Source organism: Podarcis pityusensis (assembly GCF_964106645.2).
Source record: "Podarcis pityusensis genome assembly, chromosome: 1".
Taxonomy (NCBI): Eukaryota; Metazoa; Chordata; class Lepidosauria; order Squamata; family Lacertidae; genus Podarcis; species Podarcis pityusensis.
The window spans coordinates 98,670,636-98,692,604 of NC_138028.1; the positions used below are offsets into that span (position 1 = coordinate 98,670,636).

The 21,969-nt window shown below is 40.8% G+C and overlaps 1 protein-coding gene across 11 annotated transcripts in view; it reads left to right on the forward strand.

Annotated features, from left to right (window-relative positions):
• THSD7B (thrombospondin type 1 domain containing 7B) overlaps positions 1 to 21,969 on the forward strand; it is a 646,019-nt gene that overhangs the window by 440,924 nt on the left and 183,126 nt on the right. For all 11 annotated transcript variants that reach the window (XM_081005543.1, XM_081005546.1, XM_081005545.1 and 8 more), the window contains one exon: positions 976 to 1,173. In XM_081005543.1, coding sequence (XP_080861669.1) covers positions 976 to 1,173 — 198 coding nt within the window. The remainder of the gene's footprint in view (positions 1 to 975; positions 1,174 to 21,969) is intronic.

Sequence of the window (21,969 nt, forward strand, 5' to 3'; positions counted from 1 at the left end):
GCTCCTCATTGCTTCATAATGCAGAATAATTAATTATTTCCAAGGGCAAGCTTTTAGGTCTCCTTAGAACCTGAGCTAAAGCTCATGTAGGGGCCACAGAACTACATATGATCTCTTCCACTTAATGGACTTATCTTTCCCTCTTCACTGCTGACCTTCATGTGTTGAGTGTGAAGGTCTGAATGTTTTTGTTGTTGTTTTTTTAATCTATGGTCAGCTGAATGTATTCAAAAGCCTGTCTGCAGAACCCAGATTGCACAGGGTTCCTGGTTCAGAAAGACTACAGTGGTAGCTCGGGTTATATACGCTTCAGGTTACATACGCTTCAGGTTACAGACTCCGCTAACCCAGGAATAGTACCTCGGGTTAAGAACTTTGCTTCAGAATGAGAACAGAAATCGTGCTCTGGTGGCACGGCGGCAGCAGGAGGCCCCATTAGCTAAAGTGGTGCTTCAGGTTAAAAACAGTTTCAGGTTAAGAACGGACCACCAGAATTAATTACTTAACCCGAGGTACCATTGTACCACTGAATAGACTTTCACACCCAGCATGAAGTTTGGAAGTGAAACTAGCAGGGAATTGGCATTGGGTGGGGTGACACCGGCACACAGGGAGTGGTAGGCAGTGGATCCACTCCCACCCCTCTTCCAAATTTGTTGAATACATGGGAGCTCACGTTCCTATACATTAAACTTGTTTTAGGATCAGAAATTGTGACAGGAATCGGAGCATGTGAGGGATGGAGGGTGTGCGTGAGCCTAAGGCTCGTTCATGTAATCCCAAAGCATGGGCGTTATGCTGCATTCATGATGCAGCTTGGCGCATGTTGAAAACCACAACAGCACAACTATAAATAGTACTTTAAAATGGGTATTTGTTTTTTCTTTGGGCAGACTGTAATATACAATCAGTTTACGGAATTTCTTTCCTTATCAGGTGAAATCTAACTATCACCTTTGTTTCCCCCCCCCTTAGGTTTCAAAATGAGGCAAAGACACATCATTGTGGAACCTACAGGCACTTCTGGCAATTGCCCGCACTTGATAGAATCTATTCCATGTGAAAACCCAGTGTGTTACAAGTGGATCATTTCAGAAGGAGTCTGCTTACCTTATAACGGAATATGTGGACAAGGGAATCGTGTGCAGCATGCTGTATGCAAGAACTACAAGGGTATGTGGTACAAACTGCACTTTATTTAAATATATTTTGCATATTCTAAGAGATTTCAGAACTGCGCATTAAGCAAAATTCCATGATGCAAGGCTTCCAGTTTTATAATAAGATATGAATTTCCCCAGAGCTTATGGCTTTATCATACTCTGGCTTTTGGTCTTAAATGAGATCTGTGATCTTAAAATAAATACTTCATGCTTCCAGTCACTTTCTATAGCACGGCATCCTACCCTGAAAGCATCTTAAGGGGGCAGGGAGGCAGTGCACACTAGCTCTACCCCCAATGTCATGGTTCCATCAACTACAGCTTCAAACGTTCCTCACACGTTCAGTAGAAGGTCTGAATGGAGATCCTATCTCTGGATCATTGTGCTTAGAATTCTCTCTGCATTCGAGAACTCTTGTTACAGGGAACCTCTTAAACATGTTCCTTAGAATGCATTTAAGATCCCCCTTCCAGAAATGTGGTAGTGGAAGAAGAAGTAGGGATGACACATGTCAGAGACATTAGGTGTGGAATAACTGCATATGGCCCTGCATCCCTGACATGATTTATGTGTCCCATATGTTGCATTGAATGTCTGAATAGGGCTTGTGGAAAATCTTATGAAACCGTGTCATATTCCCCACAGTGTTGCCTAGCTTGCAACAGGCGGCCACAGAGTCTGAATTCAGCACAGGCGGAGCACTTGCCCTGTGGGCCAGAGGCAGGATGCATGCTAGCAAATCAGATACTTGATTAGGCAAACAGAAACTTAGGGCCAAAGATGGGCATGTGTATAGTTTGGATATCATTTTGAAAAGATGAGGTGGGGGGAAATGAAGCAGGGCTGGTATGAGTTGAGATGAGGCAAGGGTGGAGACAGCATGTGTTGTTACTTGATGCAGTGCATTGTCGGATTAACCTAGAAGAAAGAGCCTGGTGCCTCTCCATCGGTTTGGGAGGTCAAATGAGCATCTTTAGGCTATGTGGTCAGCTCATAGTTCTGCAGGCCAGAAAATGACCAATAGTTAGGTCTGAGAGTGAGACTCTTGAGGGTGCGCCTAAAGAAGGGGATTGTTTTCCTGACTGAACAGGGATGGAACTTGTGGCCCTCCAGATGTTTTTGCACTCCCAAGTCCCTTTAGGCCCAACCAGCATGGCCAATGATCAGGGATGATGGGAACATCATCTGGTGAGCCATAGGTTCCAAGCCATAGGTTCCATTCCTTGTGCAAAAAACCATCCTTGGGCTATTATATCCATTGCTCATGTTATCCTGTTGGTGGAATGGTATAGTAGAAACCTTTTAAATAAATAGTACTATTTAATATGAATTAAGAAATTTGCATTTCTGAAAACTTTGAACTCTCTGTGTCTCTCCCCACCCCCCTTACTACAGCTTTTCAAAAAGTGTAGTCGAGGAATATGTTGTTTCCTTGCAACAGCTGATTTATGCTACATGATTCTGATGATATGTAAATGAAAACATTGTGTTGAGTAATATGGTGTTTACTTAGCAACATTTCAAGTCTGGAATGTGTTCAGCTTACAGCTTGTTAATAATTAGTAAGCATACATTTTTATATGGAATGTGCAAACAAACAGTGGGTGGTGTTTTCCTACTGGCAGGTTGACATGCATCCAAAAGCATCATATTTTCTGATGAGGTCATCACAGGATTGTATTATAGATTATCCTTCAGTCTTTAAACATATAGAATAGTGTCATCATTTTAGAAACTGCCAAGTTGATACAAATATTTGAAATAAAGGAGCGCCGTTAACGACATGGAGTTAATACCACAGCAGAAATGCTGCTGAGAAGAAACAAATGAGGTTAATTCTCGAGTGGGCTCAGTTACTGTGTAACCTCCCTCCCCAAGTTGTTCAAAGTATCGCTGAACTCTTCCCACAGCCAGGGACCCTGATAAAGCATGCAGAGCATTCTTGGGTTCAAGCGAATGCAACCAGAATGCAGGATCCCTAGGCAGACATTCTCTGTGCAGCATGGAAAAGGTCAGGGACAGAGCAGGAGGAACCACTTAGACATGATTGTAATTAAGTTTGATTTGATTTATATACATATACATGGTGCTTTTCATTCAAATGAATCCCAAAGCAGCTTACAAGCGATAAATAGCAATAGCATGATAGAACATGATTAAGCCTCATCATGGGAATGAAACTGCCTTGGCCGTGCTGGTCAATGATCTCCGGCAGGCTAGGGACAAAGGTGAGAGCTGTTTCCTAGTTCTGTTGGATCTCTCAGCGGCCTTCCATACCATCGACCATGACATCCTTCTGGACCGTCTAGAGGGGCTGGGAGCTGGGGACACTGTTCTGCTCCTTCCTCCTGGGCCGTGTCCAGAAAGTGGTGTTGGGGGCATGAGTGTTCAGACCCCTGGGAGCTCTGCTGAAATGTAAACATTTCCCCAAATCTAGCAATGTGTATTCCCCCCATCAGCCTCCATTGGTTACACTAATGTAAGGCAGGACACACAACTGATCTTTTTCTTAAACCTTTGCATCCTCTGAAAATGATCTCCTTGCTCCAGTCCTTGCAAAATCTTTCTGCCCTCTTCAACTGCAGCCCCATGTAGCATGATCCACATTCTTCATTAGTGCCCCCCAACCACATGTAGAAGATTTTCAGTGGGTGTAGGAACAGGAAATGAAGGCAAAATATTGGTTGTACAAGCCACATTCCACTTACACAACCACTGGACACAGCTTTGCATGACCCCACTTTTATAGTGGTCTGTACACCTTGTGATAATTAGTTTCTTCAGAGTTGAAGCACTTAGAAAGCCAAGCTCTATTTCATCATAATATTCTGTTGTGGAATAGTCAAACTTTATTAAGGCAGACTGAGTAGTCAACGTTTGCCTGATATCCCTCCCCTCAAACAAGTAGTTTCGCGGCTGAGTCTGTGTTTTAATTGACATTACAAATTGTGAAAGATGCTGCCAGTTTCTCACTTAGTTCTGTCATTGAGGGGAGAAAGATGTTCATAGTTCTTTTGCATAATGGATACAAAAAGCTAGGAATGTGTGGTGGAAGTAAGAAGTTTGTGATTGAAACCATTCTTCCTTTGCACCAAGTGTTGTAGGAAAGGACCTCTTGAATTCAATTTGGCATTTACTTTGCAGCTGGACATTTGTTTTCTAAGCGTGTTCTGTTTAAATTTGGAAAGATTTCTCGGGACATGTTCAGCTCAACTGACTCATTAAAAACAGCAGCATGGCTAACTTATGTAAGTCTGGGATACTCCTTGAAAAGTTTTTTTTCTTTTTTTAAAAAGTAAATTTACTAGAATTGATAGACCTTTCTTCAGATTTTACTTATCTTAGATGTTGACATGCTTAAAAATCAGCAATTACTTCTGCCCATTCCTGGCAGTCCACACACAGCTTGCTCCTGCTGAGACCAGTAGGGCAGATGAAGACTGTAGAATTTATCATCCTAATTGTGCAACAGTAATGTTGGCTCTACTAGTCTTCTGACTAATCTCAGTGCACAGTGGATGTAAGAGAATGAGAACATAATCTTTCCCTCTCTTTCAGAGCAATGTAAAGATAATTAGCACAGGCAGCTGTAAATCTTCCAGGTAGACGCAGCCCTTGGCTGATATCTTTGCTATTGGTGTGGAGCACGCCACAGTATTCTGCAGTGAGTCCTTGTTCAATTCTGTTGTGTCAAATGACAAGTATTTCCATCAAATGCCTATGAGCACATACTACAGACTATGTCAAGAATCTTAGAGTTGGAAGCAGTGGCGTAGCGTGGGGGGTGCAGGGGGGGCCGGCCGCACCGGGCGCAACATCTGGGGGTTAGGGGGCGCAAATCCCCAGGTTAGGGGGCGCAAATCCACGGGTTAGGGGGCACAAATTACTTGCCTTGCCCCGGGTGCTGACAACCCACGCTACACCACTGGTTGGAAGGGACCCCAAGGGCTATCTAATCCAACCCCCTGCAATGCAGGAATTCCAATAAAGGAGTTCCAATGAAGTAAAGATATGCCCAATAAATTAGCTGGACTGTATGCAAGTATTTTATCCCATGGTGAATGTAATGCTTCTTGAGCAACAGTGTTAAAAAAAGTGACAAATATGGGTGCTCTGCTTGCCTCTCTCTCCCTCTCCCTCTGCACTTACGTACTTTATGGCTAGCCAGAGCAGCTAGGCATATGGCTAACTAGGAGGGTGTCCTGATCCCAGCTAAAATGAGTCCATGTCTCTGTTCTGAGATTCTGAAAACATTCCAAAAGGAGGCCCCTAGGAACTACAAAGCAGGACTTGCTAGTATCAGGAAGTGGCAACTCTTTTCAAAGGAGCTGGAGGGTTTCCTTATACATTAGAACAGAGGTGGGGGAACCTGCAGTCCTCCAGGTGTGCAGGACTGCAACTCCCATAATTCCTGCCAAGGCCATGCTATCTGGGTGTGGTGTGAGTTGGAGTCCAACAATATATGGATGGCTGCAGGTTAGCCATTTGTGAATTGCAGAGAATAAGGGCTGGTAAATGCATACATGTTTATCACTTGATCGCTAAACATTTCGTAATTGACAGCCAAATGTATGAAGAATTGAAAAATGTGTGTGAGCTGACCTCAGTAGCTATGGAAGCTCTCTTGGTGGTAATTAATCTTTGATTATCAATTTGCACATGTGCATGAGCATTTGAAATACGAATGATACATGTATTTGCTGGTCCTTAGGATAAAGGACTGATTGTTTTTCTTCTGCCACCCATGGGAGAAATGGGTACCTGCCCTCTTTCTAGAGTGTTGCTTGCAGGTATTTTGAAGGGAAGTATGGTTGATTTATACAGTGTGTGTTTGTATCTTTCTGCCCTGCATCTCACTCACAAGAATGCTCATGGTGGCTAACAATAGCATAAAAAGTACTAGTTCAAAATTATCAAATAAAATCACTCAACAAATCTCCTTTAGTAATGCATACTTAGCTACATTAAAATGCTACTCTCTTAAGTGGATAATGTTGGTAAAGCCACAAAAGCTTTCACTAATATTTGCCTGAGTGCCAGATGTGTCTGCTTATCTAACCTGCACTTCATTTGTGTCTTATGGTTTCTCTGTCAGGAAATAATAGCAGAGCATTATTTAACTTTCTGATTCCAGAAATCATTGTCAACTGTGTGGTTTAATTTGCAATGGTTTTGCATTTTTTTTGCATTCTTCTAAAGCACTCTGGCTTTGCCAGGTCAAATAAAACTTTGAATCCTATTATAGCTGCATTAAGCGGTTATACATTTTAGTACACAAGCCGTAGTGAGGGATTGTTTCAGAGATACATATTGAGGTTTTAATTTTGCTTTGAAGACTGATGTACCTTTCCTTAAAGACATTGTGTAAGTTTTGCTAGTGGATTGTCTTTGGAAGAATGATCTGCTCTGCTCATGAAACAGAACTGAAGCAATTGATTGAGAGAGAATGAATGATGTGCCATCCGCCTACAGATATTCAGTGAATTGGACCTGATTAACCTAATTTAGGAGAATACTCAGCAGAGAAGAGAAATTTACACATTAGCTATATTATTTAAGTAAGATTGATCTAATTGTATTCGGCTAGATAGGTCTTTAATAGGATTCTCCTGTTGTTGTTGTTGTTGTTTTATCATTGAAACTATATACGTTACCACAGGGATAAAATGAAAAGTACCCATGGTTGTAAAAGCTTTGCATATCAAGTTAGATTTATAGCCAATTCTTTCTCAAATGCTCACTGCTGGATTAGTAATAATTTCACATGAAACAGAACCAATGTGGCATATAAGTTGTTGTAGTAGCGAATGAAACAAGCCATTTCTGTGGGGTATTTTGGTGACATGAGACTGAACTCACTTTTGAGCCTTTCTTGTTCTGTGGGTGTGTTGAACTGGTGGTTTAGAGGCAAGCTAGGAAACATGCAGGTGGTCTGAGAGCTCAGTTGTGCATCGCCTCCCCTATCCTTCTCTGGCAGGAATGCTTTCTTTTTTGAGGGACCTTCCTGATGCTTGATGAGACTGCTTCTTGCAATATGCTCCAGCTGGACAGCAGAGACAGTGGGTGGCTTGGTGGGGAGCATCCCTTCAGTGAAACATCTTAAAAAGCATATACTGTGCTGGCATGGTGAGCCAATGTGCAAGGGGAAAGACCAAAGGAAGATAAACTTTTTGTGGGTCAGCAAAAGGGCAAGGGTGTTAATCCCCTAAGACCTTGTTGAAGGTCCGCAGCCTGGGTGAATGTATGTTGCTTGGTGAGATAACATAGACAGAAAGTTATTGGCTTCCATGTGGGGTAAGAGCTAAGGGTAATGGTAATGGTGGGCATAAGCCATCTCTGGGTAAAAGCCAGGGTAGAATCCCATCCGAAATGAGAGATGGGATGATGTTCTTGGATATTTGAAGACTTGAGTCTTGGATCCAAACCTTTGGGATGCAGGTGCATTGCCTTGAACATGGTGATGTTTCTTATGCAGCTGTTCTACTTTTGATTTTATATTATTCTCTCTTGTTTATTTATCAGTATTATCATTCCACCATTCACAGATCTCAGGGTGGTTCACAACATAAAAATTCAAGATGAAAGCACAAAATACATACTAACTCCCCACTCTCTTTAGTTTAGTTTAATCTATTAAATTAATTAAATTAGGTAAGTTTATTTGTATTGTTTTATATAATATAAAACAGATTATTTTTTCTATTTGCATATTGATGTGATTATTTCTAATTGTTTCTAGGTTGTTTGTTTTTTTAAAAAAAGTTTTAATCTTAATCTTAACTATGGTTTGTTTGAAACAAAAAGTCTTCAAACCATGGATTATGACGCTCCCTTGTTTCAACAAACTATATTTAACAATAACCATAGTCTACGGTTCAAAGGTAATGTTCAACAGTGGTTAATTCAAATCAGAAGTCAAAGTTTCAGATCCTCATCATGGTTGCACCAAAGGAGTGTAGGGAGGATGCAGCACATCAGCACATGGCTCTGGTAGGTTCCCATAACAATAAAACCATAGTTAATTATGTCTTCAAAGCACAGATATTTTCCTCTCTTGAAAGTACTAGGTTACACTGTGCAAAGAGTAAATAGGATCATAGATAAATTGGTAATGCTACAAATCACACCACTGTTTATCTTAATTTTGTTTTGCCGTATTTCTTAAGATTAGAAAAAAATTATACTATACAGCAGGCATGAAATATTCCAATCAATTCATTACACACTTACATATTGTTTGGGGGAAAATAATAATTTATCCATCCCACTGTTTCCTTAGAGTGAATCAGATAATGACAGTGTCCATAAGCTGATTATATGTGATGATTTTTTTATTAAAAAAATGAGAGCCTTATCTATCAATGCCCCTTGTAGTCAGCATTTTGCTTTGTGGCAATTCCCTCACAGTCCTTTGCTAATTTGCTTTTTTGATATTGTGCTACCTAGCAAGAAATAAAATTAAGAACAAAGAAGATTACTTGGGGATAATAAACAGCTTCAATAAAAATCTAAATGACTAATCAGACAAAATAAGTCCTGTGGCATAAATTAGAAGAAAATTGCAAGACTGAGAAAAGTGGTTGAGAATGCTAAAATAGTTTTCACTAATGTATGTCTCTTTCTGAAGACTTCCATGGCCCCTTTGCTCATGAAACTCTCAGGCCAACAACAGTAGGCTCTGAAGACATTCTGAAACCAATCAGTCTAGGCCAACCTTTCCCAACATGGCACCCTCCTTATGATCTGAATAAAAACTTCCTACTGACCATGCTAGCTGTGGCTAACTGAAGTCTTCAAAACATTTGGAGAAATGTCAGGATAGGGAACAGGTGGTCAATACATTTGAGAGCAGCCGTAAGTCTCTTTCTCTGAGAATCCTTATAGTCTACTGTAGCACCCATTCTGCATTCCACAGTTCATTTTAGGATTAGGATGAAATGGAATGGAACAATTTCTAGCTCTACCAAAACTTTCAGAGCAAAACTGCTTGGGGTGCGTGAGAGAGTGTGTGTGTGTGGGGGGGAGAGAACATCTGCTTTGTTATAATAATGAGACTTCTACTACAATAGCTGAGCTATTAACCACTTGAATGTATGAGCCATTGTGCAGTTTTGTGACTTGTGGGATCCAAAAATAGTTTCCCGTATCTGGTGCCTTAGTGCCAGACCATGGTCCCCATTCCAATTCTGCTTCTCAGCTCTAAACAGCAGTCTGTCCTGTCACTTCTGCTCTGTCCTTGTCATGGCATCATTACCATGTAGGTTTATTGAGGGCAAGAAAGGAGACGCCTCGCTGTAGCCTCTTTGTTTGACGTTCTTTCAGATTCATACAAGCCATAGAAGCCAATGCAAATGAGTGCCTTAGCTAGTAATAAAGGATGGTAAGGGTATGACTCTTTGCCAAGTACAAGTTCAAGCTTATGAATGTCTTCCCATTGCAGTAATAGCTTACATAAAAGAAGCAGAATGCCTAAATTTTGCTGTGATTATATTTAAGGTCAACAAAGAGAGCCTCTGCTGTGATACTCACTGGTATGTATTAAGAGGAATGAACATTTATGAAAACCAGTTTCTTGCTGTGTGAAAAATGAACCATTATTATCCTTTTAACAGAGACTCACTTTGATCTGATTAAAATACTGGCATTATGAGAAGAAAAGAAATACTGTAGTTTAAAGGCAGAGTTGTGAGTTTTCAGACAGGCTTATGGATTCAGAAAGCATACTCAGCCAAAAACAAACAAAAAATGTTGCAGTTTAATCCTTTTTTTTTAGGCTTCATGCTAGCTTTTTGTTTTTGTTTTATTTAAAAGATTACAGCACATTGATCAACTGCTGAAGTTACTTCCTAGTTTTCTGTCCCATTTAGAACAGGTTAAAAATGATGGGCAAGATTCACTAATGAGTCCTGTCAGTGGAAGCTGTGCAAGGACTTCTGTTTGTACAATGCTTCCTCTCCCTGAACTCACTGAGAATGGAAGAGGAAAGAATTGCAGAAACTGAGTCACTGCATGAAAAACACATATGACATACTTTAAGTCCATAGAGGAACATCTGTGTTTGCTGTGCTGCTTCAGGAAATGGATTACTATCTGGTAGGCACCTGAATCTGGCCCTTGAGAGAGGCTATAATAAATCTGGAGTAGGATAGACCGTTTCTAACATTACTCTACTGGGGTAGAATTCAGTGAAACATTTTTATCTCAATGTATACATTATTATTACTATTAGAAATATTTTACAGTTGCTTTTGACAGTAAAGGATTCCTGAGTGGCTTGCCAAAAATGAAAACACAACATATGAAAACAATTTAAAACGAGGAAACGAGAAAGCAGTGGGGATCCAAAATACATAAAGTGCTCATCCAGAGCAAGTCCTATCCAGCCCACTAAAATATGAGCACCACCATAGGAAGCAACATTAACTAACCAGTGGCCTGGGCAAAAAAGAAAAGTCTTAGCTTGGCACCTAAAATCCCCACAAAGAGCATTCGACAGACAGGGAGCTACCACCAGGAAGGTCCGTTCTCTTGTGGCCACCCCCTCCATACCTCCCAGCCAGTTGAGAGCTCTGTTATCAAGTGCAAGAGGGCACTCAGGGGTGATTGCATTGGTGGCCCTGGTCATCCATGTATTCCACAGATCAACCAGGGGTTTAGCAGGGGGGCCCTGGCCATATATCAGACAGAAAATCTCCTCGAACCATCTCAAAACCAATTGGATTCATCACTCTCTGAGGGCAGAACATTCTCTAATAGTTCCCCCCACCCCTGCGGAAGGGGGAATGCCACTGAAAGCCTAAAACTAAACCTTGGAGAACTCAGACACTTTTGGCTATGTGATTCTTTTCTTTACCTTTTGAAGCTAGTTTTTAAAGACGTTTGGATTCAGTTAGAGACTGCTTGGCTGATCTGTAAGCTTTTGTCACATCTGTGTAATAGGGAAGGCCATAGTGCACTTAGAACACAAGGGGCCATGTCCATTCCTTGGCATATCATGGAAGGACTGGGGAAAACTCCTGTCCAAAATCCTGGAGAGTCACTATCATTCAGTGTAGTAGGATATACAGATCTGGATGGACACTACTAGGCTAGATGGTACAAGGCAGCACCCTAGCTTCCTATGTGAGAGACAGTCCCCCCCCATTCAAAAAAACAAGGACCTAAACCTGAAATTTTAATGTAACTATTAGGCAGCTACAAGCTGTGAGACAACAAGAATCCATTTAGAATGCCCATGTCTTAACCTGACTCTGGATTGTTTTCTTTCTTTCTCTCTCTCTCTCTCTCTCTCTCTCTCTCTCTCTCTCTCTCCCCCAACCATTCTGTGAGGTGATTTTTGCAGCCAATAAATCTCATAAACTGCTTTAGTCAGAGGTTAAGACTTTTTGCTGTCTGAAAGAAAAGAATTTCAGGATGCTGTTAGCCTTATGTTCTACAGAGACCAGTCACTCAGCATCCTGTTGCAATTCTAACACAAAGTGAAGGAAAGCACAGCCAACAAGGTGATATCCTGTTAAGGTCTGATGCTGTGATCTGCCAGTAGTAGAAAGAGAGGCTTTATATCACAGGATGGCTGGGGACCCTTAGCAGTCAGATACTAATTGTGATGTATTTAGCTGTTTAACTGTATGACTTTGTTTTCTTTTGTCTTGTACCTTTATTCTTTGGGGACTATAGTTCTCACACAGATAGACAGGTGTGTTCTCTGTGTTGCAGATTGTCATTGACACCAGCTGGGTTCTTGTAATCAGAGGTTTACATAAGTCATACATTTTGCTGTTAGAGGTGAAAAATCCATATTTTGCCATTTTTTAAAGATGGAGCAAAATTATTATTATTATTATTATTATTATTATTATTATTATTATTCTTTACATATACACACACACAAACACACATATATCACAGGACAATTTACAGTATAAAAACACAAAAGACATAACACGACAACAAAACAATTCCCTTAAAATGTGCTGTTAAAAAAATTAATCAAATTCCTTTCCCTAATAGATTGTTGATATAGTATATGTGGTAACCTTTCTACAGGTGCTTTGCATTTATTGGAACCAGTGGCTTCCTAGCTTAGATCGAAATGAGCTCATGAATTTTTTAACAACAGTAGGAATATATTAAATATATGGCTCACAACTGAATGATGGTTTATAATTGACATTCTTAATATCACCATGACATAAAATTAATCCCTCACCTTCTGAGTCTATTGTCATCAGCAGTATGAAGGCTTTATTCCTAGGTCTTTAAGGGTTCTTTCTTCCTGTCCGTTTTACCATCCTCCTGTGAGGAAAGGGACAGAAGGAGGGGCCAAGTCACCCGGTAAGCCTCATGGCTGAGTGGGTGACACTGGAAGATAAGATAGGGATCTCTTAGAAATAAGTAATTTACAGTGAGGGAAAAATGTATTTGATCCCCTGCTTAATTTGCCTGTTTGCCCTCTCACGAAGAAATGACCAGTCCATAATTTTAATGGTAGGTGTATTGTAGCTGTGAGAGACAGAATAACAGGAAAATCCCCAGAAACCCAGAAGACAAAAGTCAGAGGTTGATGTGCATTATAATGAGTGAAATAAGGATTTGATCCCCTGTCAACCAATCAGATGTCAGGCTACCTGGTATCTTCACTGTATGTAATGAGCTGAGATTAGAAGCGCCTGCTGTAAGGGAGAGGTCTTACCTGTAATCCCTGCTCGTTACAGTACCTGTACAAAAGACACCTGTCAACAGAAGCAATCAATCCAGCAGATTCCAAAGTAGCTACCATGATCAAGACCAAAGAGCTGTCCAAGGATGTCAGGGACAAGATTGTAGACCTCCACAAGGCTGGACTGGGCTACAAGCAGCTTGGAAGAAGATGACAACAGTTGGTGCAATAATTAGCAAATGGAAGAAACACAAAATAACTGTCAGCCTCGCTCGGTCTGGGGCTCCATGCAAGATCTCATCTCGTGGAATTGCAATGATCAGGAGAATGGTGATGAAGCAGCCCAGAACTACATGGAGGGAACTTGTCAATGATCTCAGGGCAACTGGGACCACAGTCAACATGAAAACAATTGGTAACACACTATGCTGTGAAGGACTGAGATCTTGCAGAGCCCGCAAGGTCCTCTTGCTCAAGACCCAGAGGAGAACTGGGTGAAAGTGTTGTGGTCAGATGAGACCAAAATCAAGCTCTTTGGCATCAACTCAACTCACCGTGTTTGGAGGAGGAATGCTGTCGACAACCCCAAGAATACCATCCCCACCGTCAAACATGGAGGGGGGGACATATTATGCTTTGGGGGTGTTTTTCTGCTAAGGGAACAGGACACCTTTGCCGCATCGATGGACGGGACCATGTATCATCAAATCTTGGGTAAGCACCTCCAGCCCTCAGCCAGGGCATTGAAAATGGGTCGAGGATGGGTATTCCAGCATGACAATGACCCAAAACACATGGCCAAGGCAACAAAGGAGTGGCTCAAGAAGAAGCACATTAAGGTCCTGGAGTGGCCTAGCCAGTTTCCAGACCTTAATCCCATTGAAAATCTGTGGATGGAGCTGAAGGTTTGAGTAGCTACACATCAGCCTCGAAATCTTACTGACTTGGAAAGGATCTGCAAAGAGGAGTGGGACAAAATATCTCCTGAGATGTGTCCAAACCTGGTGGCTACCTACAAGAAACATCTGACCTCTGTAATTGCCAACAAGGGTTTTGCCACCAAGTACTAAGTCAAATTTTGCAAAGGGATCAAATACTTATTTCACTCGTTATAATGCACATCAATCTCTGACTTTTGTCTTCTGGGTTTCTGGTGTAGTGGTTAAGAGTGGTAGTCTCGTAATCTGGTGAACTGGGTTCGCGTCTCCGCTCCTCCACATGCAGCTGCTGGGTGACCTTGGGCTAGTCACACTTCTTTGAAGTCTCTCAGCCTCACTCACCTCACAGAGTGTTTCTTGTAGGGGAGGTAGGGAAAGGAGATTGTTAGCCACTTTGAGACTCCTTAGGGTAGTGATAAAGCAGGATATCAAATCCAAACCCTCCTCCTCCTCCTCCTCCTCCTCCTCCTCCTCCTCCTCCTCCTCCTCCCTTTTGTTATTCTGTCTCTCACAGCTACAGTAAACCTACCATTAAAATTATGGACTGGTCATTTCTTTGTCAGAGGGCAAATGGGCAAATTTAGCAGGGGATCACATACTTTTCCCCCTCACTGTAAATGTAAAGTCAGGTGCGTAATCTTGGGCTTGATGTGTTCAAGCACATCAGTCCAACACAAATATGAATAGCTCCTTTAAAAGACTTTAACCCAGTCCTTTTCACAGCAGGATATATGATTTCTGTTATATTTGCAGTGATAGTCATGCCACAGCTGCCACTGGGGATGTGTGGCATTGGTATAGACATTGACTCATAAGGTCAATGAACAAAGTGAGGAGAACCTCAAATATTTATTGTTTATCATGCCTGATGCATTCAATGCATAACGTAACTCTTCTTCATAGGGAAATATATTTTTTTGTCTTCTGCGTGATACTCTTGTTTTCCTTGAAAGGTTGTATGCAGTCACTCCTAGGCATCATCATGAAGTCTATTCATACAGAGTGATGTGCTTGTCTTCCTGCATGATGCAGTTACATGACATGCACCCTGATTGGCTAGCTGAGGTCATAGAGCCTATCCACCAACAAAATGCTGTTTGTTTGTTTTAATTGAAAACAGGATCTACTGAAACTGCACTGCAAATGTTAGCCTCCAAATATAGTCCTATAGTCCTAATATGAAGGTACTCACTTGCAAAGCCAAACACTTTAGAACATTGCTTCAGTACAGCAAAAATCCTTTCTTTTCCTCCCCACCCTTACTTTTTTTTCCTTGAACGTGTTTTGAAATGATGAAAGCTTGATCATTATGAAACTAACAAAGATCAGGAAGTCAGACATAACCTTTTGCAGTGTTCTCTGAAAATTCTCTGAAAAGTGCTTGACCCAGGAAGCTTAGTATTGGTGATAAAGGTCACCTTAACACTGTGTTCATTATGGCATTGAGGTGGATATGTTTAGTAGAATTCACATGTAGAACAACTTTAGCATTTATTAAAAGTAGAGTGCTTCCAAGCCAATTCAGGAAAAAATCATCCAAGTTTCCAAGCCAGGCGAATGAAGATACTCAGTCAATCTACAAAAGCTTTAGCATTCAAAGTTCAAAAATAACTCAATATTAAATAGATCTTCTGTCACTTTCAAATAGATTACAGATCCTGTTATTCACATGTTTACTTAGTACCGATCAGAAGATAGTAATATCTGTAAATGTCAATAGTAATTATTGCTTCATTCAATGAAGTAAAGCATGCAACACAAAAAAAACTTAAGACTGCACCACATCTGTATTTCCACACAGTTTATTTTCTGATTATGTCTTTGGTTGATGCTTACGAGTGATATGAAGGAGATAAATGGCATGATACCCCCTATCTAAGGTCAAATAATTACCTATAGTACCAGTCAGTTGTTCAGGGAGAGTGGAAAGTGGCAGCACTAAATCATGCCACCTTTTCAAACAGCTGGTTGCTATTACCATTTTTTTTTTTATTCCAGATATGTGTTTGCAGGTACAGAATCGGGAGGGAGCAGCTGCACACACATACACAAAGAGGAACTGAGCCTTTATCTGTGTACAGCAGAAATAGCTAACATTGTGCTCTCCATGTTGATGGATGACAACTCCCATCATTTGTGACCATTGACTATGCTGGAGGTGGTGTTGGTTGGAATCCAGCAATAGATTAATGGCACCCCAGTTTCTTATGCAGTTTCTATATATATATATCCACAAAAACCCTCTACCCTAGATTAAACTAATAGTATTTATGGATATATAAAGCTGCCAAGTCAGATCACTGGTGAAGCTTGCCCACATATATTCTCTTCACTGGGAAATTCCCAAACACATGGGTAGCTAGTTAATAGTAACATGTGGGCAGAGAGGTGTTTGCAAGAGACACAGATCCCTTTCCTTGCCTGTTGATTCTCACCAAAATTTCTTTTCTTCTGTTGACCTTATGTTCTGGTCTTGGAACTGGCAGGGTGTGTGTTGTAAGCAGTGAAGGGTGGGGGGACCAGCCAAGAAATAGTTTGGAGGGACAATTGAATGGAAGAAGAGCTAAGGACCCACTCTTGTTCACATTAAGGTTAGGAGGCAATGATGGGATTAGCAATTCCTTCTTCCTCAAATCTACCTCTGCCCTAACCGGGAGGAGCTTTCAAAGGTCTAAAGTAGAAGGATTCGCCAGCCCTGCCATCTGATATCATTTTAACTAGAAATGTCAGGGGTTTCCATAAGATTTTGTGGCTACAAAGCATGTACTCTTCCACCACTGATCTGTGAGACCTTCGCAGATTCTTTTGATAAAGCATACTATCAGCTGGCATCTTCATACATATTCTTGGCTGACAGTGCCAAGGCTAATTCAAGTGTGTGAAAATGGGAGCTGAACCTTCCACAGCTCAGCATTCCTTCCTATGCTGGCCTCTATTAAGAGAGCATCACCTGATACATTCATCTTCTCCACTGACATCAAAGTTCCTTTCTTCCTGCTGAGGGAGAATATCCTTAAGCACCACTACTAATCCTTGCTCCCTATCTGAGAGTTTAAGTCTCAGTCCCAGGCAGCTGGTGCCTTACATTACCATGAGGAAGCATGTAAGCTATTATGAGGTTTCAGCTGTCTAAGATAACTTAAGCATTTTCGGGTAAACTTCATGTATCCCATTTAAAGGGAGAAGCATATAAATCTATTGATGTTTGATATATATTACTTAGTAGGTTGCTACATGTCATCAGTCTCCCTAGATATCTGAATGGAAACAAGAACAACTGGATGACAGCATGCTCCACATATTTTTTTGATACTTAGTTAAGAATAGTTGGGGGATTCCCATCCAAGTATCAATGTAGGGTTGCAGGGAGATTGTGACTGGACACATAGGAGGTTGCATGCTCTTGATGGGGTTACACTCCCTCTGAAGGAGGCACTGGTCTAATATTACACAGTGACTGTTTTCCCATCTACTCTTTAAATTACTACAGCTATACCAAAGTTTAAACAGCATTACACTGTCTAATTCAAGCACATAAGCCTTGTACTGTTCAGTTATTTTCTTCGATGCTATTGACAAACAAAAATACACCTGCAATCATTAAACTATCTAGATAACCATATTTGCTGTTATTAATTTATTTAGACAATTTCTTCACTGCTTAATATATATAAAAATATCAATTTAAAAAGTGTACAGAAAATAGAAACAGCAAATGCTTACAAAAACGCAATAAACCTTTTTTATGTAAATTACTAATACATATGTACTGATCTCAAATTCTTCTCCTTCTGACATACCACCTCCTTCAACACCTCTCAACTTCATCTCTCACTGAGAGCTCTCTCAAATAAACTCACAGATCACACCCGAAATCTTACTACGAAGAGAGTTCCTAGAACCTTTTGGCATCACCCTAGTCTCTCTCCCTAGGCTTGCTTTCATGGGCAGACACCAAAGCTGGTGGACCTTCCTCAGGCTGCCCACAACTGTGTCTCGTTCAGCACTAAATCAGTTGCAGTCCACACACGACCAGTTCCAGGCTACAGTGGTAGTGGGCAGCAAAGCAGTGCAGGCAGGGTGGTGCAATTCAGCTGTCTTCCCAATGCCAAGTGTTACTGCCAGTTCCCGAGAGGAACCAGCAGCGGCACTTGGTATTGGGAAGATAGGTATATTAGGCCAAAGGCCCCATTAGTCCAGCATCCTGTTCTCACAGTGGTCAACTCAATGGCAAACCCACCAGGAGATCCTGGGTGCATCATTGACCTGTGACTCTCAGAAACTGGTGTTCAGAGGAATGCTGTCTCTGCAGGGGAAGAATGTAGCTATTGCTATTGTGGCTAGTAGCCATTGATAGATGTCTTCTATGAATTTGCCTAAGCTGTTTAAAGCCATCACCACCACTTGATCCCTGGAGGGTGGATGTAGAGCCAAAAGGAGACTGGGAGGAAAGTGCTAACAAAAGCTGCTTGCCAATGAAACAGTTTATGCAAATTTACCTGGGAATATATCCAGTGGGTTAAGGAAACAGAGCATCATATAAACTTACCCTTTACAAACCTTTATGTGAGTGACCTATGTGTCCTTACTTACAGCAGGTATGTCAGGTTCTCCTATAGATGATATTTGAGAAAGATAACTATCTGTATCTGTCACAACAAAAAATAAAATAATCCTATATAACTTAGAAGAAGAAGAAACCCTAAAGGCTGAAATCATAAGCAAATTCACTTGGGAATATATCCGTTAAGGAAAACTCAAGTATGCTGAAGATTGCATATCCTTTTGTGGGCTTGCTCCCGCTTTGTCAGACGCAGCCTAAGTCACGAAGGTTACGAGATCTATTTTAGTATCCTAATTGAGCATGAAGAAGATGGTGTGGTGATGTAAAACAATTTTCAAACGTAATTGCAATTTTAAGCATAAGTTATAATTTTATCTTAAAACAAAATGCAATTTCATGCTTAAAACTTAGCATCATTTAAACCTTTCATGCAGAGCTGGAGCTTAAGAAAGACAATAGCAGGTAATTTAAAATCCTATTATTTTCATGTTTTCTTTTCATTCTGTCTGTCTGAAGATGTCTGATTATCTGAAACTAGATAGCTCCTTTGTTTAATTGATTTAAGCGAGGAGATAAGATTAGCAGCTCCCTTTCAAAATTTATTTTTAGGCAGTCTCTAAATGGCTGCACAAAACATTTGTAATATAGCATACACATATGTGAGAAATTGCTGTATAAATTGAGCCATTCATGTAGTGTTCAGATTTCATTTTTCTCTACTCTTTTGTTAGAACAAATTTCTCCATTGTGACAGTTTTGTAGATCTTTTCTCCACCATTCCCCTCAATATTCATGCATTTCCTCCTATCCTTTTATCAGATTCCTGCTAAGAATTGGCAGTTGGGCTACAAGTGTTGAATTATTGTTGAATTGTTAGATTCTTTCTTGTGAACTGTAGTCTATTTTTAACAGCTGTTTGGGTGTTAGATTTATTGTTGCAATTGATACTCTGAAACGGGTGGCATGTTAACCCCAGAACCTACCAGATAAGCATCCTGGAAAGATAAATGCCAATCATAAATCAAATGACAGCTTTGATTGACAGCAACAGCAACAAAAAAGGGGAGAAGGTGGTAGAAATCCAAGCACAATAATGACTAGGTCACTTGGCAGCAGTGGCTCCAACCTCTCAGTGTTCCAGCCATTTACAGTAAGAGAAGTTGCATCCAGCTAAAGCACATTTTAATTTCTGGGAGATAATAGGGGACAGATTGAGTTAGTTTAGTCATAACACAAATTCATCACTACTAGGATGAGCCTTGTGCTTACATAGTCCCCTCTCCCCTTTACCTTCTATTTTGTCTCTCTTTGTTTGCTCTTATTCACTGCTTTACTTTCAGGTTAGTGGCAAACCATAGGATGGCCAGGGCAGATGTTAAGCAAACCATAGGTTGCCATCTAGGCAGAGGCGAGGGAGAGGATCAGAGTGCACAGATGTGGAAGGCAGCATGCAATCCCAGAGTATGTCTACAAAGCATCAAACCATGGTTTGGGGTTATGTGTGTCTGAAGTAATATCCCCATCCATCCAGCACATTATTCGGCACTCTGCAGCTTCTTTGACGCCTGCATCCACTGACATTTGCTTGTGATTGTATAGCACACATAGGACAGAGATGGGGAACCTGTAAGTCTCCTGATGTTGCTAGACTACAGCTTCCATCACCCCTAACCCAATGGTCACACTGACCGGATTTGATGGGAGTTGGAGTTAGATTGTGCAGAGGGTTTATAAAGTGGTAGAGGAGATATGGGATTTCTGGGGGATGGTGCACCTTCTTTCACCACTGTTCCAGTTGTCTCCACACTTCTACCTCTAAACATCATTTCCCATCAGTGACTAGAGATTTCCAAGCCTTATTCTGGCAATCCACACAATCTTATATTAAATAAATTAAAAAAAAGGTACCAGGCGTTGCTTGCTGGAAATTCTGATGATGCTCTCTGGTTGACACCTGAGAAAAGCTTGAAGGCATTTGTTTTGACGTCATCCTAGAAGAGAGGAAGAAGCACCGTTGACATGAGTTTTTATCTCTTGTTCTTTTGCTCAGCTAATTTCCCTTGCTTCTCAGCTGTCAGGAAGTCACCTTCAGAATCGGAACCTGGCTATTTTTCACATCACTGGCCACCACTTGCACTATTCCCACCTGAGGCAGGTGTTTCACCCCGCCTCATTGGTGTGTCAGCTCTGAATGTATAGCCAGGCTCTAAAACCCAACATTCAAAACCATCATCACCATCGCACATTGAAATAATAACATGAAATGAAATATTCTTACAGTATTTGTAGATTTGGCCAAAATCATAGAACTATCCATTCCAGTTGCAGAATATGACATTTCTAAACACCATTGCTTCCTCCCATTGCAAATACTAGGCACTGGGCCCCCTGATCCAATTGGGACTGCAACAGCGCACCCCTAAAAGAACTGGAATTTGTTTAACAAAAGCCAAGCTGCACAATGCCAAATTACCTGAAAAAGTAATGTCTACATCTGAATCTAACTCTGATTTTCCGTTAGAACCTGAGTGCATATTTTGAATTTTGGGTACATTATCTGTGCTTTCACCTCTCCCACACTTCTCATGCTGCTCTGGTCTATGCTTATATCTTCTGTTCACAATGTCAGAGTTTACATTCCATGCTGGCAGTGCCCATTCCATTAAGGATTTGTTCCCAGTATGGTACATTACCATGGAACCCATAACCGGGTTGGTAGAAAATGTATGTATGATGCCTTGTCCCTACCTTGAAATGTCCTGTGTCTGGAATTTGCACTTGACTGCATTGCCACAGATGCACCCTTAGCTGCAGTGCTGTCTCCCACTCCCAGCTACCCAAACACCACTCCCAAGCAGCAACTGCAGAGAGTAGGATTGCAGCCAAAATCAACATATTTGTTAACAAAAATATTCCATATGCATATTGAGCTGCACGTTGAAATTTTAGGCCATCGTTGACCCTTAAAATTATATACATTTCTTTGCTGCTGTTTTTTTATATATTTGTTTTGCAAGATCATCTACTTTACATTTTATAGCTTCTATAACTTATTCATACAATAATACAGCCTACAATTTTCCCCCAGACCATCGACTTAAATGCCAGAGGATAGAAAGAGGAATTTTTTTATCTGATATTACCAGACTTGTTTTCTTTTAATATAAAGTCCATGGGAAGTAATACATTTAAACTATGTTTAAGTAGACAAGAGTAAGGAATCAAAGGCTAAAAAAGCAATCAACATTAATTTTCTTTTGCCTGTCTTTTTCTTTGTGCTTTATGTTCTTTACATGCTATGCAATTTAATGCTATTGCATTCTGCTTAAAATAAAAAAGATTGCTTAGATGGTGTGTTTTTACTTCATGCGATTAAGGGTGAACTGTCTGGACATGTCTACAAAACATAACGTTTATCAACTTTAATTGATAAAATATTTTGAAGTGAGGTCTCATGTGGATAATTGGCTTGTAACTAAGGTTCGCATAGACCTCCATCAGCCGGTTACTGATTGTTTGTGGTTTCCCTCAAGCCCTGTTCACTTGGGTATAAAGGGGAGGGGTGTAGTGTAGCCTCAGCAGCTAGATGGGTCCTGCATAACAGAGTCTGTTTTTTGTCTCTGCTGTAATGGACACAAAGGAGTC